This window comes from Siphateles boraxobius, unplaced genomic scaffold (assembly GCF_051911475.1).
Source record: "Siphateles boraxobius isolate OS27281-9 unplaced genomic scaffold, OSU_SipBor_1 130, whole genome shotgun sequence".
NCBI lineage: Eukaryota > Metazoa > Chordata > Actinopteri > Cypriniformes > Leuciscidae > Siphateles > Siphateles boraxobius.
Genome location: NW_027508734.1, coordinates 17857573 through 17875658, shown reverse-complemented (window position 1 = coordinate 17875658; position 18086 = coordinate 17857573). Strand labels below are relative to the sequence as shown.

At 36.2% G+C, this 18086-nt stretch overlaps 1 protein-coding gene across 1 annotated transcript; it reads right to left on the bottom strand.

Annotated features, from left to right (window-relative positions):
- Positions 1–6457: 6457 nt before the first annotated feature.
- nat16 (N-acetyltransferase 16) lies at positions 6458–16463 on the bottom strand. The gene is made up of 4 exons (XM_077228272.1): positions 16208–16463; positions 10529–10752; positions 8631–8855; positions 6458–8517 (listed from the first exon to the last, which is right to left on the bottom strand). Exons 1-4 carry the CDS (start codon positions 16437–16439, stop codon positions 7951–7953), a joined length of 1248 nt encoding a protein of 415 aa, XP_077084387.1. The 5' UTR covers positions 16440–16463; the 3' UTR covers positions 6458–7950.
- Between the last annotated feature and the right edge of the window lie 1623 nt (positions 16464–18086).

Sequence of the window (18086 nt, the reverse complement as noted above, 5' to 3'; positions counted from 1 at the left end):
TATCTTATGCTATACCGTTATAGCCCTCTTCGGTGTGGCTGCATGTTTGTTGCTTATCCAAGCCAAAATGTTTCACATTACTGTATGTGCTGGCAGTGCATGTGTTCTCTATAATATAATGGTGCAATCGTTTTTATGGATAATAGTGGGCCTGAAGACACAGCACTAGATTTTGGGGTAGTTAATATACTGTCACTGTGCAGCACTGCACATTTTGCTCATCAAAGAATTAAAAAACCCATTCTTGTGGAAAGAAATTAAACGCTTAACAAACAAGAAACATAATTAGTTGTCGTCATACCAAGCATCCTGGCTAAGAGTTAAAGTAATTAGTAAGCAGAGTTTTATTATACCTCCAGTTGTAAGGAGTTTCTTCTTGGTGACTAAGGCCTAGCTTGGCAAGCATTGTGTATTGTCAGCTGCTTGTCCTGGTATTTCTCTGTAATGTGATTTGTGTACTGTGTTGAACTGTCGGTCACCTTGAAAGCATCTGCTGAGCTTCTGTTAATACACATTGTTATGCATATAAAAAAAAAACCTAATGTAGGCTTCTATTTTTTCAGATTAACCATTTAACACTGGCATCAATGTTCACTTCCTGTGGGGTTTTCTTCTTAACATTTCGGAATTCATTCTATGCCTTATTTGTTTAAGGGTTGTTTTAGGGATTTTTTTCTTTTTTTTTCTTTTTTTCTTTTTTGTTTTCTTTGTTTGTTTATTGCTAAATAGCACAATATACAGTTAGGTAAACACACACACACACAAATATCTCTAACACTAAGTTTTGATTAACAATTTGGAAAATAAAACACTTATTCTAATACATCAATTCAAAACATCACTTAGCGAATAACATCTAAACTATGCTATTTAGATACATTTTGTTCATTCTGATACTGCATTGCAACTACAGCAAGTGGCTAAAACCTCACCAGTCCTTTTACAAATGCATTTGATCAACAATATTAGTCACAAGTCTTCATATAAAGCCATTTGTTATCTGCCATATTTTCACTCTTGCAAAGGAATTACTGCATTACATCTGTTGCCATTAAAGATAGAGCTCATTACGGTTACGTTGTTACAATGGTAATGACAAACACTCTGACAACATAAGCACTAGTTAAAATGTTAAAAATGTTAAATGGTTATGCACAAGGTAAAGCAATACAAAAACACAACAAAAAAGGTGACATTAACCAAGAAAAGACTGCAGTGACACTGTTTTTTTTTTTTCAATCACATATTGCAGTCATAAGAACTGAGCTCCAAAAAGTCCAATATGTATGAAGGATTTCAATGGAAAATATACAGAATTTCAACATTTGGGGTCTTGTCAAAGACTGTATTGATCTTATGGTTTTGGGCTTTTTTTAAATGGCAGAATATGGAAACATGACAGTCGTATTTTCACCTGGTTTTCTACTGCCTTCAAAATGTGATCTTTGGGAAATTATAAATATAATTACTCATCACACTTGACAGCAGAGACATAGCTCGGACCTTAAACGTTCTAGATTTTTACATAAATTTACATTTTGTTCAATGTTAGAGGTAAACAAAACCTTACGTGCAGTAAATTTGTCCTATACAATATAAACATAAACATGTCATTGTCATTTAATTTAACAATATACGATAGAGCACATAGACTAGTTTCATGGCCATTGGCATATCTGTTACTAGTAAGTAAGATAAGGTCCCTTCATACCATCTGCCTATAGTCACACTTTAATCTGCTTCTGGATCATCCATCCATTTACAAGTTACTACTCGCATTCGTTGGTACATTTAGCATTTAGTAAAGGCAAATTTAAACTCTTGTTTTTAAAAGAATAGGGAATGTATGTTAAATGAGTTAAATAGAAGTTAATTTTGCAAGTAATTTCTTATAACAAGTGTACCAGCCAGGATTCTTACTCGATTTAACATTGATCTAGACCTGTAAATCTATCATCTAAATAAATAAAGAAAAAAACTACAAATAAAAATAACATAAAATAGCAATACTAACAAAAAATATAGCAAATTACAGTTTATAGATATACCACTGCCTACAGTTTACACATTATGACCTCGGCTGTAATGATTTTATTATTTTAAGAAGTGACAGTTTCTAGTTTGGGATACATTTCTAAATATATATTGTATATTAAGATATTCAAGCTGAGCTATTTGTTAAGTGTACAAAGAAATGGGTAGATAGAGATGCGCACAATTACAATAAAATATCGCTAGCAATAATGATCAGTGATCAGATTTTTAAATCCTTTTATACTTAACGAAATATAGGCTATCAATACTAAAAAAATTATAACATGGCTAAAAAAAGGAAAAAAAGAGAAAGTTTTAACCTTACCATTTTTAAATACCCTGTCTTAACTTCCACCAATAATTTGTACGTTATCATCGATTTCAATTTGACAGTTTCTAAATGTCATCACAGGGTCTTTGTGCTCAGTGTAAATCTAGTTTCATGCTCGTTGTAAAGCCCTTCCCCACCCACTCACACAACATGCACATTTCAAAAACCTCTCATGGATTATAAGGTTTTTAAAAAATTACTGTATTTAAAATAGTTCTGCATCTCTCACAATCTCTGAAAAAAGAAACAGGTAACAAAATACTAAAATACTTTTCCATTAGTTGTCACATCACTGCTTGAGAATAAGCAGTCATATTGGGTGATCAAAAAAAAATCTTAAAAAAAAGGAAAATAATTATCATATAATCAAAATGCCTTTATAGCATTGAAACTGTATTCACCCTCTTGATTGACAGTTGGCCATGAGTTCTTTTTTTCTTTTTCATTTTAGAAATCTCAACCATACGCATTAGTGTCCCATCATAGGTATATTCCAATTGCACAAACACACAAAACATGACACCCAGTTTGTATCTAGGGCTAATGGGAAGACTTGCGTGAAAACAAACTCAACAGCCACTGCTGCATCAAGAGAATGGATGACATGGACATTCAAACCACCACCTTCTTGAGGTCTGTAGAAATCATGGTCCCTGCTTTGCTGATAGTGGTAAATATGTCCATCAGCGGTTTCAGACAGGTATAGTGTGGTTTATTCAGACCATGGTCATTAAGTAGGAGCTTTATTACTTCTATGGATAGCCTATCAAGTGAGGAGCACACTCATAAAAATATCCTTGAATTTAAAAAAGCTCCAATTCGATTACAAAAAAATATAGTGTTATCCACTGAATGACCATGACTGTTACAGCAACACACACACTGATGTTTTATGAAGATCCCCACTGTGCTTTTGGAATATCTACATATCTACAGTATAAAGTGCAGCACATCAGAACAGCTAGATGAATGGTTAATCCAATCAGAGTTGGATGATTCTGACATGGCATGAGATAAAATACCATTTGCATCGGGATCTAGTTGCATTTTACCTCCAAATACTGAATGAGATTTGTAGATCAAATGTAACAAAATAGCTTAATGCACTACAAGTGAAAATACCTGTGTGATTTAGCCATTTCAGAAGCATCTGTGTATAGACACAGTATATGGGTTTTTTTCTTATGGAAAACAACGGGAGAAACAGAGTTGTAAGCTCTGGTAGTGCAAATCATCAATTCAACTGATATCGCCTGCATAAGGCTTTCAGTTAAGTTTTCAGTTTTGAATAGTGACTTGGAATAAAAAACAAATCTCCCCGGTGGTTTTCCTCTGGTTTTCGTTTCACAAATCATACAGTACAAGCTGATGCTAATACACGTAAAGCCCTTCATAAACATTACAGATCAGTCAGGAAAATGAAAAATAAAAGATACCATCGTGAAATAGACAACAAAAATCAGGAATAGGTACTGAGCAGCGTGGCAAAGGACCGTGCATTTGTATGATGAGGCTTAAAGCCTTGAGTCTTCTTATTTTAACCTCTCCTGCTCACTATTTCCATGTGTCAAGCTGATGGGGATCAGGTGGAAGGTAAAGGGAGTCTGGGGTGAACCCTTGTTCTACGCAAGATGACACTTTCGCTATCCAGTTTCACTTACTCGGAGACGAGCCCTGAAACTTTAACTGGCCCACGGTCAAACAGGATAACAAGTGCCTATGTATATATTTGCCTTGTATGTCTTAGCACTCGAGATATTACTTTAGTGCTGAGTCTAACAAACCAGAGCTCGGGAAATACCAGATATGCTGGTCAGGATGGTCTGTCTACTACAGTGTGCCCTCTTCCTAAATAAATTACAAACTCAAGGCCTGATCGCTTCTCTTGCTAAAGATCATCTGCACAATACAAAATGAATGTTTACTCATTTTTAGAGTGGTAACATGATCTGGATCACATGTCCTATCCTCGCCACCTATTCCTATTCGCGGCTTCATCTCTTATCTCTCTCTGCAACCTGTCTTATTTTTCCATTCCAGAAAAAGAAAGTGAAAAGCCACTTCATAATTGAAAGAAATAGGTTTAAAGTTCACTCCACGTGTGCCAGCAAAACAAGGGGCAACGTATCCTTTACATCTCTACACCATCAGTTGGTCACATGCCTCTAACCTTTTATAGTCTCATTGGCCTGAGACTGGGACCTGTGTAAAATATAGAGTTACAACCTCCTGCACAATTCACAAATACTTGGAAAGGCAATTCGACATCAAAAGTGCTAAAAGGTGGAGCTGAAAGATCAAAACAACAACAAAAGAAAAATATTACTGGATTAGCAATTGTCTCACAGATAAAAATGACAAAAGAGAGTAACAGCTAAATACAGAGGCAAGTGACCGAACCACGAAGGCCTTGTCTACACTAATATGATTTAGTTTGAAAACGCATCTTTTTTTTCCCCTCCGTTTTGGCCTTCCGTCCACACTGAGATGCCATTTTTAGCAACAAAAACAAAGCTTTTTGAAATCGCTCTCCAATGTGGATACATTTGAAAACGCTGTTTTCACGTTGTTATGTGGACTGTGAAACCGGAGGTATTTGAAAACTGTGTACCAATAGATGTTCATGTTTATACCGATATTGTGCCTGTTATGTGCTATTCACTATTAACATTAAAATATGTTACTATGCACACTCTTCATATCAACAGTGCTGCAAAGATGACAGAAAATTCACTCGCATTTGCTGTCCTGCGGCAAAACATGAGATCAGTTGCATTTTAGACCAAACATATAGTGGTGAGTGAATAGGACCAGGACACATCAGTGAATGGTGAGATATTTTGCTAAATAAAAGGATCCTGCCAGAAGAATTGCGTGATAACTTGATTACGTCTTGTTCTGTCTGTATCATCTTAGTGAGCTTTTATGAGGGTTTACGCATGGACTTTAAGGTGAATTTAGAGTTTTACGACGTTTCAGTGTGGATGAGAAACTTTTGGAAAACACTTGAAAACACTAGTGTGGACGGAGAATGTTTTGAAACAAAAACTCTGTTTTCAAATCTATCCAGATTAATGTAGACGTAGCCTAAGGTAAACTGACATAATACATAACACTTAAATCTAAATACACTGCACTATGTACAAGAGAAAACACAAACCGTACACATTTTGGCTCTCTAATCTCTCATGTCTAAATATGACGAGTGCTTTAGAGAGGAGAAAAAAGCCAATTAAAAATAGCATATCAAGGGTGCTTGACTCTAACATAATTTGTAGCGTTTTAAAGGCCAATATTCACTGTTTTGAGTTGAGAAAATATCATTTCCATGGGAAACTGAAGCATTAATGTTCCTTGTGCTTCTTGACTACATATTTTTAAACTGAGTTTGACCATTTTCTCTGAAAGCACATAGCAGACATGAAGGATTTCGAGATTTCAGCCATGAAAGATTTTGATCAAAAATTCCCTTTCAAATCATCACCCCCCCCCCCCCCCAAAAAAAAACAAACATATAAATGTGTATATGTACGTACACCAATACAAATGCAATAAACTGACATTTGAATAGCAGTTAATAATCTTAAAAATGCTTTAACTTTCAGAATCAAAAAAGGTTGCCTGTATACTGACCGATACAAGTCCCACATGCAGCTGTCCAAATGGAGGAGACGTGGCCTCCTTTTCATCAGTGGATGTTGAGAGTTCATACAAGGATACAAAATAAGTCCACCAAATCAAGTCAAACCAGACACATAATTAGTAATAAGAGTAAAGAAAATCAGGGTTTCAGTTTAGTGGATACAGATTGACCTTTAGATCTGCCTGAAAATAGGAGTGGACTCTGTGAGGACTGAAACTGTAAGTTATATAAATTTTTTTACAGATATATTAAGATATAAATGAATAGAACTTTTGTTTCATTTAACCTTCTGATTAGTGCCAGAAAATTAGCCATTTGATAAACAAACAGCAATGCATTTGCTAGTGTGGACTGTGTGTCTCTCATTCTGGCAAAGTTCTTCAGGGAAAGAGCATGCTGCAATCTGGGTTTTGGGGCAAAAATATTTTTCTGAAGGCTTTTATCCCCTGTTTTTCTTTTTCTGTGTTGGCAATATTTCGCTTCACTTTCTTCCAAGACAAGGCCAATAGAAGGAGATGATGTGTCCTTATCTTCATTATAAAAAGGAGCACTGGTGATTTCATCCATTCTTTTCCACCGAATAAATTGTGTCTGTCTGTCAACTTTAAAAAATAAAAATCTTCATTGAGATGAGTGGCTGTCACTTGTCTTGCTCAGGTTTCCAATTGTACAGAATATGAGGTTTTGTTTTCATGATTCCATGGGTGAATGGCAGAAGTTTCTCTTTTTTTTTATTGGAGAACCGAATTTGGAGGAATTTCCTTAAGATCACGTTTCGTCTGAATCATATGTAAAATGTAACAAAATCACTACATAGTGATAACTACATTAATGAATGATTTTTAATGAACTATTTAAGAAAGAACATTTATACAAAAATGTTTACCATATATATCCCTAGTTATATTTTCTGCATTTTTCATTTAAATGTGATCCAATCAGTAAGTTTATAATTTTAAAAATAAAATATGAATTAAAAAAAACAATTGAACTTGTCTGTTTCATTTTTAGTTATTAATCATATCTACCTGAATGTACTTCTAGCAATATTCCAGTGTATTATAATTGAAATTGCACTTTAAATCTACAGTTAGTTGACAAATACTGATAGAAATTAATTTCTTAAAGCAAGTTCTCAGCCAGACATTTATCATTTGATACAGAGTTTAAAGCACTGCAAAGTACTTTTAGAGGAAATATTATTAAAGGCAATTTTTTCGAGGAGCAAATCAGAAAGGTGTATAGTCTGAGATTACATTTTCCCAATGTGGTAATGTTAGTTATTTCAAGTTAGTTAAAACTGCCTCTAAAGACCATTTTGATTTGCATATGGGTAGCCTGTCATAAAGTCCCTTTAAAAAAAGAAATGTTGTTCTTGTTTTTTTCCCCCTCTAAATACTCTAGCAGCTACAGTGCCACATTCTGAAAAAGCAACAGACACTAAAGTGAGATCCCATTTTTTTTTTTATCATAAAGTGCCCTAAAGATTGTGCAGTTTTCTTTTCAACTCAGCATGAGTAAATATGCTTTCACTGTCAGCGATGCTAACAGAAATGAAAGGGCCTGGAACAATTTGGGTCCCTAATTTTAAATAATCTGGAACTGCTCCCTTTTTTCCAGTCCCTGTCCTGTCAGCGCCACTGTCTACAGTACTGCATATGGAAATAAATTAAGTAACCTAAACAAGCATCTACCACATTTACTCTAGTTTGTTCACTTACATGCATTTTATTTTAATTAATTAATTGCTGTTAAAATAAATTAAATCCTATGAGAGCATTTTCATTAAGCGGAATAGAACAGATTTTTTCTTTTTTTTTTGTCCCTTTAAATTAGATATTTTAGGTGTTTTTTTAGGTGCCATATTTGAAGGAGATGTTTCCTCTCATTATGTAAGTTTGGTGTCTAATTTTTAAAGGAAGTTGTTTCTGAGGCTCCTTGACTAAACAACATCAGACTCCACAACACACTGCTCTGTGTACTCTTTCACCAGCTCCACTTTAAGGGTCTCCCTAAAGAAATCGGCCATCGGCTTCCACAGCGCGGGCTCCAGGAATACCTGACACATGACGTAACCCTTCAGAGTGCCAGTGTGGCGCCTCAGGTGGCACAACAGTTGTTGTATGGCCAGTGTCAGGTCTTTACCAAACATGTCGATGTTGAGGTAGTACCAGTCATCACCGATTGGCACATGGAACGGGAAGGTGCACAAGCTGGCCATGGTTGGGCGCCTGGCATCATCAACCATCCAATCAATGTCCTTCTTCAGCAGGATGTCCATGTTGCTAGACAGAGGCTTGAAGGGCTGCCAATCTTGAACGATGGTAGCATTGGGAAGGACGCCCTGCATTAGAACATCGCTTAAGAAGAGCTGGTGCACCTCTGTTGGCTCCAAAGGGACTGGGATGTTTGTGGTGGACAGACTCTCCCCTGATATAGTGATATTAGGCCCAAGATCAGCAAGGCGTAATTTTAGGTCTTCAGCATGGAAGCGCACCAGGAGGATTCCCTTCACGTTTGAATTTGGTGACAGAATGGAGACAATGTGGCTTTAGCTGGTTTTATTCAAGATAAAACCTTACCTAAACAAAATGTTTATATTTTAATGTAAATGGTTCTTACCTGTTTGGTGATGAGCCGGTATTTCTGGAAGTCTTTTGGTCCCAGTTGGTCATCTCTTGTCAATCTGCTGACTTTAACGTCAGGGTACTTGGACTTAACCAATTGAGAGCAAAACCGAAGAAGTACCCCTGCCACACCTTTCCCCCTCTCCTGTGGGGCAACACGAAGCCCTTCCACCAGCATGGTCTCACCATCATCAATAACACACGCTGACTCCAGTGCAATCTGGAAAATGTAGTTGCATGAATCAGACCTAAGTAATATCTACAATACAGAGTTTTTAAAAATAATTTACTCACCTTCATTTTGTTCTAAACCTACATGACTTTCTTTCATTCATGTAACACAAAAGGTATACTTTGAATAATATCTTGGTCAGTCTTTTCCATATAATATGAATTAATTGGGCTGGGGCTGTCAAGCTGTTTAATTTTCAGTGAATAAATAAGTTTAAAGGTACACTTCGTACATATCAAAATTTAAATAATGATTTACAATGGAAAGCCTATTGTAAGTGTTTATATTTTAAATCGGGAGGGATGGTTTACACAGGAAATTACATACCAACGTCACTCGCCCGTGCGTGTCTCTTCATTTCTGTTACTACGGCTACTTTTATATGTGTATGGTGTAGGAGTAGCATAGGATAGTTGTCACAAAGAGCATGAAAAAGCGTGACAGAGCTCGCTAAATCTCGAACCTCCTGGGAATCACCGTTTAAAAAAAGCTGAGTCTGATGGAGAGTCTGCTGGCAAATAGAGAGTGCGAAAGAGCTCGTAATAAAACCAGAATCAACATTTGCTTGGCTTTTTGGAGATGGCGAGAACTGAGGGATTTTAAATGTTGTAAAAGCGATGCGGAGATGCCTTTTTTGTAACTCAGCAGGTGAGTAAGGTATTTTATTGAACAGATCAATTGCCACATGTAGCTCTCTAACAGAGTTTATTGTAAATTACTGTGAATTTAGTTATTTCATTACTGTGAATGGTCATTTCAACATGGATTGTTGTAGCGCTATGCTGGAATTTATTTTCAAGGAAGTACCGTCTATTAAGACAGTACCTGTCTATTAATGGGTAAAGCTATAGTAACATCTTCAGCTAGTCAGCTTGAGATCCTTTCCATCTAAGCTGGTTATACAGTATCTCTTAAACCTAGTAGTGAATGTTTTAAGAGCAGTAGGATAATATTTCTCTTTTTTAGTTATAAGAAAGAACCATATTCATCCGCAGTCATGCAGAGCCAAAGCACAACCAAAACAATGTTCTTCAGCAAAGTTTTGTAGTTTTGTTTTTTAACCACAAAAGTTAGATAGTGTACCTTTCAAAAAACCCTTATCACTGTTTGGCTTCAGAAGACACAATGTTTGTGGACAGAAGTTTTCAGCCTTTTGAGTTGTAATTATCAACATGTTTTCAACTAAACATAGAAACTTAAAGATTTTCTGCCTAAATAAAAGCTGGATGGTTTACCCTTTAAAGAAAAGAATAAATATATATAAATATAAATTATATTAAAAACATTTAATTATAAATTAAAAATACAAGTTAGACCAATTATTATAATTTTTGTTATTATTACTTTTGCCTGGATGTTTTAGAAGAAGCTATTATGTTTTCATTTGAGATTAAATGTTTATCCTATCACAATTCAAAATGCAATAAATGACAAAATAGTTGCAATATAATTTTTGGGCCAAATCATGCAGCCCTTCAATACATTCATTCAAATATCCTGTATGTTCCTTACATGTTTCCCCCAAAAAAGAAAGTCATATGAGATTGGAATGACATGGGGATGGATAAATCATTTTAATTTTGGGTAAACTATTCCTTTGAAGGAATGAGGGTATAACACGCACTGCAGAAAATCACTCACACACATATCCGCTTTCTTACCACTTTGCCTTGCTTGCGAGCCAAAATGACAGTGCGGTTGCTCTCTTGCAGCCAGGCTTGATAGCGGGAGGGCAGATAGTCCAGGCCACCATAGATATCCTTGCTCATGGCCATGATGTCATCAAAGTCCTCTTCCGTTGCCACCGTAAACTGTAGGCCGGTCTGAGGAGGGGCCTCAGGGAGCTGAGAGCAAGGCAGGCCGTTTTCAATCTTCATCCTTAGAGCTGTAGACACAGTCAATCACGGAAAGAGATTTACAATGAGATTTCTACTTGAGGATCACGTTATGATCTGTGACCCAAAAAGAGGTTCCATGTGACATTCAACTTTTTGTCCCTTAGTTTGCAAATTTTATTTCCTGCATTTTACGTTTCAAGGATGTCAAGATTGAACTTTACAAAAAAAATTGTGTGAGGGTCCTTATCAGCTCAGTACAGTGCAAGGTTTGTGCTTCATGTCGCAGTGTTTATCTTCCTGTGCCAACACGCCAGCAGGTTGGCATCAATAGCGGCAACTTGTAACCGTGCCCAAATGCGAGACAGACGCCCCTCAGCCAACGCACATACACAGACATGTCCACCTCCTATTGCCAGAACCCTTAATCCTTTTTTTAATTCTCACTGAGCAGCATTGCCCTGGTTCCCAGTGGAAAATAAACACATTTTTTGAAAGGACTTGGGAAATAATGGCGTGAGACATCCAGGGGAAGGAGGAGCGGATGGGTAGGCAGATGTGTGCAGGCACGCATATATGGGTAGTGAGTGTCAGGGATTGAAAGGCAGAAAATCCGTGCAGTGGGAACAACACTGCGATCAAGTCACAGAGCAAACATTGTTTGCACCCCCTTGGGCCTTTACCGGTTGAGAAAGCCCTGGTACTTTTCCATTGATGCACTACTGTAATGGGAAAACCCTTCATGTCCGAAAGCTTTTTTGGGTTTGGCAAACATATATGGAGCAGCACTTTGTGATGTTGTGGCAAAAACTATTCACTCATGGTTCATTTGCCAATTGCTATGCAATTTTCGATTTCCAAATTTCCATGTGACTGTCTCTATTAGTCTTTCAATTGCCCTTCAATTTGTAATGGGATAGTTTGCTTAAACTCAACAGATGTCTGATATTTCCATTGGGCCGGATCAATGTGTTTCCCTAGATTCCTTAACTGAACTCATGCTCGGTGAGTCTAGGTCTGGTAACCCTTATTAACCCCAAATTAATTTATCTCAGTAAATAAGAGAACAAAAAAATATCAAAGCACCAATTAGCAAATTCCATCAGGTTAGTGGAATCTGTGAGGCTGCATAACGGTCCGTTAATGAGTTCCAAACAAATTTTTTTTAAATTATTTAGTTATTTTGAAGATGCATGCAAAAATAACTTCTCAATGGACTTTAGCACCAATGTGTTAATTAGTGTCTGTGAACATGTAGTTATAGTGCATGACATCTTTCAATGAGATGTGTTATATAATTGCAAAAAAGTCCTTATCTGCTGTTATATCATAGGGCTCGACTTGTCATCTCTCCATGGGATAGAATTTAAAGTTGCCTCAGGCGGAGTTATTACAATTACATCACATTGAAAGAGGATGAATGTGAAAAACGTATAACATCAAGAAGAAAAATCATGCTTTAAACATGCTTGGGGTAAAATATGGTATATATACCATATATATAAAGTATGAAGTCAAGAAAACAATCACATTGTTGAGTAGATCATGAGGACCCGGTCGAGGAAGACTAAATGTAAATGTAGTCTACAAATAAAGCTCTCTGTATATTTTAAAACTGACTGCTCCATGGAGTATTGGAATCTGACTGCACAGATAAACAACTTCTTCAAAGACACTGAGCAGAATATTTGAATCTGCCATTTGTTTTTAGTCTTTTGACCAAAGCTACTTACATCGTATTCAGAGTATATATTTTATCAGTTCACGCATTCCCTGGGAACTATGACGTTGGTGTTGCTCTACTGTGTGAATTTTCACGGGCTACGCCCCAGTGCTATAGATCTGGGCTGGTAATGTCAAAAGGCTCTAAGTTCAAACATTGCAAGGAGTGATCAGTGGGCTGTAGCATAACCATGTTATTCCAGATATTATCTTTTTAATAAATGTACTGTGCATTGGTTTGAGTAAGTGTCTGTTAGGACCACAAACTTAAATTAACAAAACTAACCCAGTTAACCCCTGCTCTCACTTTCTATTCAAGCCGTGATACTGTTATGGTCAAGTGGGCTCTCATGAGTTTATTGCACACTGCCTAGTTTTATAGATACATGCTCCTACAACCTTTAACGACGACAATTGATTTGATGCATACTACTATGATGTAGTGTCTGACCTGACCAACAATTTGGCACTGCCAAATAATGGGCTTCTGTGAGCTTCTAATAGGTTCAGTTTGATTGAGATTGTACCCATTATAGTTTATTTTCACTACTACTGTAGTCAGGCAATCACTTGCCACCTGTTAAAAATTAAATGGAAAAGAAAGCTAAAAATGAAAAAGTCACATGTTTGGGCTAAGGCTAAGGTTTTGCATCTCAACATCATATTAATTAATTATAACAAAGGACAGACGTGTCTGCCTATTAACTAGTTTTGATTTCATTCAAGAATTACAATTAGGTAAAATTAGAAAAATGTAAGATTATGTTCATGTAATTTATGGGGAAAGAATTATTATCAAGACAAAAGGAGGTTGGCATACTGAGAAGGTCATAAGGACATAAATGAAAGTGTAATCTACAAAGAACGTTACAGCATTCTGTTCTCTCTACAAGCTTATTATGGCACATTTACATAATCTGAAAAGAAAAAATTATATTCAAAGAAAACATTTATTCTGTTGACCAGCACTTTGCTTTAAATAAGAACATCATAGATTAATCTGAGCATCATACATAATGTGAATAAAAAATATTATAATAGTGAATAATTCTGGACTAGATCAATTATTCATCATCCATTCTCATGCATCATACAAGATAGCAATTAATGTAATCTCTTCTGTCCTTTAAAATTCCTGTCTTAATATAGATGACAAAACATTGCATTCTGTAGCTAGCTTCCCCTCCCATATTTGTTTATATAAATTCATTAGACCAGATTATGGGAGCACAGAGGATAACCTTGAAAAATAATGTCCCTTTCATAACATTTCCATTTTAGATGCCTTTAGAATTCAGTAAGAAAAATGTGTGATATATAGATTTATAAATTAACTAACACATCAGTGTTAAATACGAATCCGTCAATACATGATGAACAAGAGACACACTGAAATGTGTTAATTCGCAATGCTTTTGTGTTTTAATTGCTCTCTTTTTTCATGCAGTGTCATTTTGGCGTCTCATGTCAGCATAAAAGCAAATTGACAAACTGTCAATACTTTATTATGGAACACATATTTAGGTCAGTGGCAAGTTCTGTCGTGTCACATGGTGAACATGATTACAAAGTGGAGTCGACACAGCAAGCCCTGTATGAATATGTGAAGATAAAGGTGATAGCACTCTGAGAATACAGAAAAGAATCTAATTTAACAGAAAGTTCAGCCAAAACAAGAATTTTGTCACAATTTATTCTCCCTCATGTCGTTCGTTATGTGTTCTTTTGTTCTGTGGAGCACAAAAGGAGTAATTCAGAAGAATGTTCACAGTTCTTTTTATACAATGCAAGTTTATAGTAACCAAATAGTGCCAAACTCCAAAAAGACCTAAAAAACACCAGTCTTTATTATTTGTGCTCTATATTCAGAGTTATTTCAGTTATTTGTGCGAGGAACAACAAAATTTGGGATTTTACACCTTAAATGTCATTCTCCACCCTGCTTTTTTGGCGCATTGCATATACTCTTACAAGACATGTTAGAACCAACTGCTTTTTGACTTTAAACCTGGTGCAATGTGCCAAGGTTAGGGTTAGGGGTAATCAACCACACACAAAGCTATCATATGACACAAGGCATAGGAACTATTTTTATGGAGGGTTTTGTCCTTTTTTGGAGCATGACACGCATGGTCACTATAAATGGACGGAGAACACCTGTGTAAAGATTCTTTTAAAAAATACATCTAGTGTGCTCCGTGGAAAAAAAAGAACAATACATTTGGAACAACACGAGGGTGAGTAAAGAATGACAGAATTTTTATTTGTGGGTGAATTATCACTTTATTCATTAGTCATTCTTGACAACATAATAATGAACAAAAACAACTTGCATGCTTGAAACATTAGGCTACTCTTGACAGATAAAAATGTGTTCAGTCAAATTATGACCATCAGGACCACATATCTGTCTTCAAGAGGCACAGAAGTGTGTGTGTGTGTGTGTGTGTGTGTGTGTGTGTGTGTGTGTGTGTGTGTGTGTGTGTGTGTGTGTGTGTGTGTGTGTGTGTGTGTGTGTGTGTGTGTGTGTGTGTGCGAGCGTGTGTGTGGGTGTGTATGTGTGTGTGTGTGTGTGTGTGTGCGTGTGCGCATGCGCTCATTAAATGCAGTATTGTGGTATCTGGAGCAAAATCAAAAACCAAAAGTAGCATGATAAAATGGGCTAAGCATGACACTGGTACATGCCTTGCACCACTGCAGCAGCTTGCCTGCACACCATGTCCATAAATAATAGGGCATGCCATATGTCTCCCCTACTTCTCGCGGTTATGTCATGTAGCCTACACTGGAGGTATGGTGCGTCAGCATGGGCATTCACGTGCCAGTGGAAAATAACTATGATATGACTGAGCCTGCGGACTTCACCAGCAAGAACTACAAAACACGAACAGGACATAAGCACATTGCATCGGTTAACGAAGAATCGGCCTACATTTGACTTACATTCAATTTAGAATTCTTTTTAAAAAAAGTCAGCAATTAACATTTATATAAATAGGCCTATTATATAAATACAACAGATGAATGATGATATCTTTAATGATGGATGCATTCAGCATCTTTTAAAGTCAAAGCCGTGTCGTGTTCTCAGCATCACTGCAATTATTCGATCCTATTGATTCGCCCCACCCCCACTCGAAACACAAATTAAATCAATGATCTAACACAAAATATTGCAAATAGATCTCACTCTAATGATGCAATGCTTACCGTATACATTCATATAATGTTTATTTTATATTGTAAATTCTAATATAAATAATAAATAAAAAAAATTGGTCATTGTAGCCTAGCCTACATACGTTTTGACATGTCAAGCGGGGAGGCTTTAGACAGGAATTCCTGCATCTATTAACGAAGCAGTTCCATTGTTACTATTAGCCTATAACTGGATTATTCGATACATTTCTATTTTCCACAAATGCCGTACCGGCATCCATCATAAATTGAAAAACGTCGCACGCAGAGAGACCAAAGGAAAATAGGCTGCTCGACATGAATGCCAACATATAACAAAACCTATACTGCGGGGTTCCCGGCGAATTCTTTATATTTCATTCATTGCCTTGTCGGCTGTAAGAGGTATTAATTTGGGCCGTACAAAATAGCCGTGAGACTTGAAAAAGGGTGAGAAGGACAATACAGCAAATGCGTGATGTTAATGACAATTTGAAGAAGTGAAAATCCAAGTACAATGACTGTTCGACCGCGCCGAGCCCTTGCCATGCATAGGCTGCACGAGAAAAATCCTTTCTAGCGGACACAGAGGACCGTTTCACTTACCTTTACGTCGTGCGTCGGACCGGTGAAGAATACAGAGGTCAGATTGGCAGATGCTGATAGATTTAAGCTTTCGTTGCACTGCGGTTAGATTAAAGGCAGAATTTTTAGATAATGCCGGTTCAGGCTTACAATATATGAAGTATGAGGTCACTGTGAAGCCCCTCCCAGAATTTCCATCCTCATCCCCATCCCCCAGTAAGGAGCAGAGAGGTATGCCAACCCCCGAAACCATCGCCCAATCATGATCGACCTCTCTCTCTTCTCTCTCCCTCTGCCTCTCACCCTCACTCCCAATGCGTACGAACACTACTGTTCTGTTGACTCAGTGCATGCTTTGCTCCCCTTGGTTTTTGCAACTTAAATAGATACTGTACATACACAGCTGAATTTGAGTAAATGTGCTTTGCATATACAAAAGAGATGGTGCACAGGTGTTCGGACAAGTATCGAAATTGGTGGCCAAGGTCCCTTTCGGCAGATAGAAAGAACCATATATATATATATATATATATATATATATATATATATATATATATAAATATATATATATATATTTTTTTTTTTATTTATTTTTTTTATTTTTTGCATATTGTACGAAACTGAGTGTTGCATTTACTGGGCTATTTCAGGCATATATCATAAAATATGTATATACCTGATCATATACTTGTACATTAAGCTACATTAAAATTTGATGTAAATTGAATCATTTTAAAGTATAGGCAAGCACAATTAAACATTTAGCTGAACTCTTGCTTCTTCTTTTTGTTAAACACCTTTTCTTTTCTTTTTTTTGTGCAAAAATTCATAAACGGTAATTTGCAGATCCATTGTAGGCCTATAGTGTCAAGGACCCCTAGAGGTCAAAGACATCCTGGTTTGTTTTTTGAAGGCAGAGATGGGTTTATTACTTTTCATTTGGCTAACTACTTTAAAAGAAAGAAAGAAAGAAAGAAAGAAAGAAAGAAAGAAAGAAAGAAAGAAAATAGGTCTATGACTTCAGTCATGATGGTTAATGTTATGAGGTTGAAATCTGTAACTGACACCAATGAAACAAAATGTGTAGCCTACATAAAACACAATACATACCGATTGAAAAGGCTTACAGATAACATATCTTTGAAATGGCAAAAACAACACAGATTAAACAATGATAACCTATCCATATTAATCGGGTTTACTGATACAGATGCAAAATGACTTGTGTCATCATTTGACAATTTGGAACTATTAAGAAGTGCAAATAGACTTCTGTAATATTTATATACACACAAAAAAAACTCTGACCTACTTTTTCTTATTGTTGAGACTAATGACATTTGGTAAATGCGAGATTCTAAAGATCAACTGAATTAATTGGGTGAACATAAGGCAGCCTTCAATAATTTAGCACAAAAGTGGAAGACAAATTCTCACAATTTCTCAGTGTTGGCACAGCAATAAAATAAACATAATAATATACAAATAAATAATCTGTCAATATAAATTAATGGAAAAGGATGCAATGAAAGTGAATGGTGACTGAGGCTGTCTATCCTTTTTAAACACCTACTGTATATGTTGGAATGTTCACCCATTATGGAAAATCGACTTTTAGTTCATGTTAAACTATACAGGTGATACTCATTTCAGGAGTCACGTCATATTTGGACAGCAGTGGTAAGTAAAATGGAAAAGCCTTCTGAGGTAAATCCCCTTAAGGGGATAAAATAGAAAAATATAATGTGCATATTTAGATTTCCTTTTAATCTTTATTCTGTCTTCTTTATACAAGCGTGATCATAAAAATACAATTCCTAACATGACATTCATTGCGTAAATCAATTTGACTTGCTTGACCTTTTGTCTCATAGCCCCAAGATGGCTGAAGTTTGAATTA

What these genes read in the sequence shown, in the direction of transcription:
- nat16 (XM_077228272.1), bottom strand. Translation starts at nt 16,439, where the DNA reads ATGGTTTCGGGGGTTGGCATACCTCTCTGCTCCTTACTGGGGGATGGG. An exon ending in GTCCGACGCACGACGTAAAG is followed by an intron (nt 10,753 to 16,207) that starts GTAAGTGAAACG and finishes CTGTGTCTACAG; the next exon opens with CTCTAAGGATGAAGATTGAA. An exon ending in CTCGCAAGCAAGGCAAAGTG is followed by an intron (nt 8,856 to 10,528) that starts GTAAGAAAGCGG and finishes TACATTTTCCAG; the next exon opens with ATTGCACTGGAGTCAGCGTG.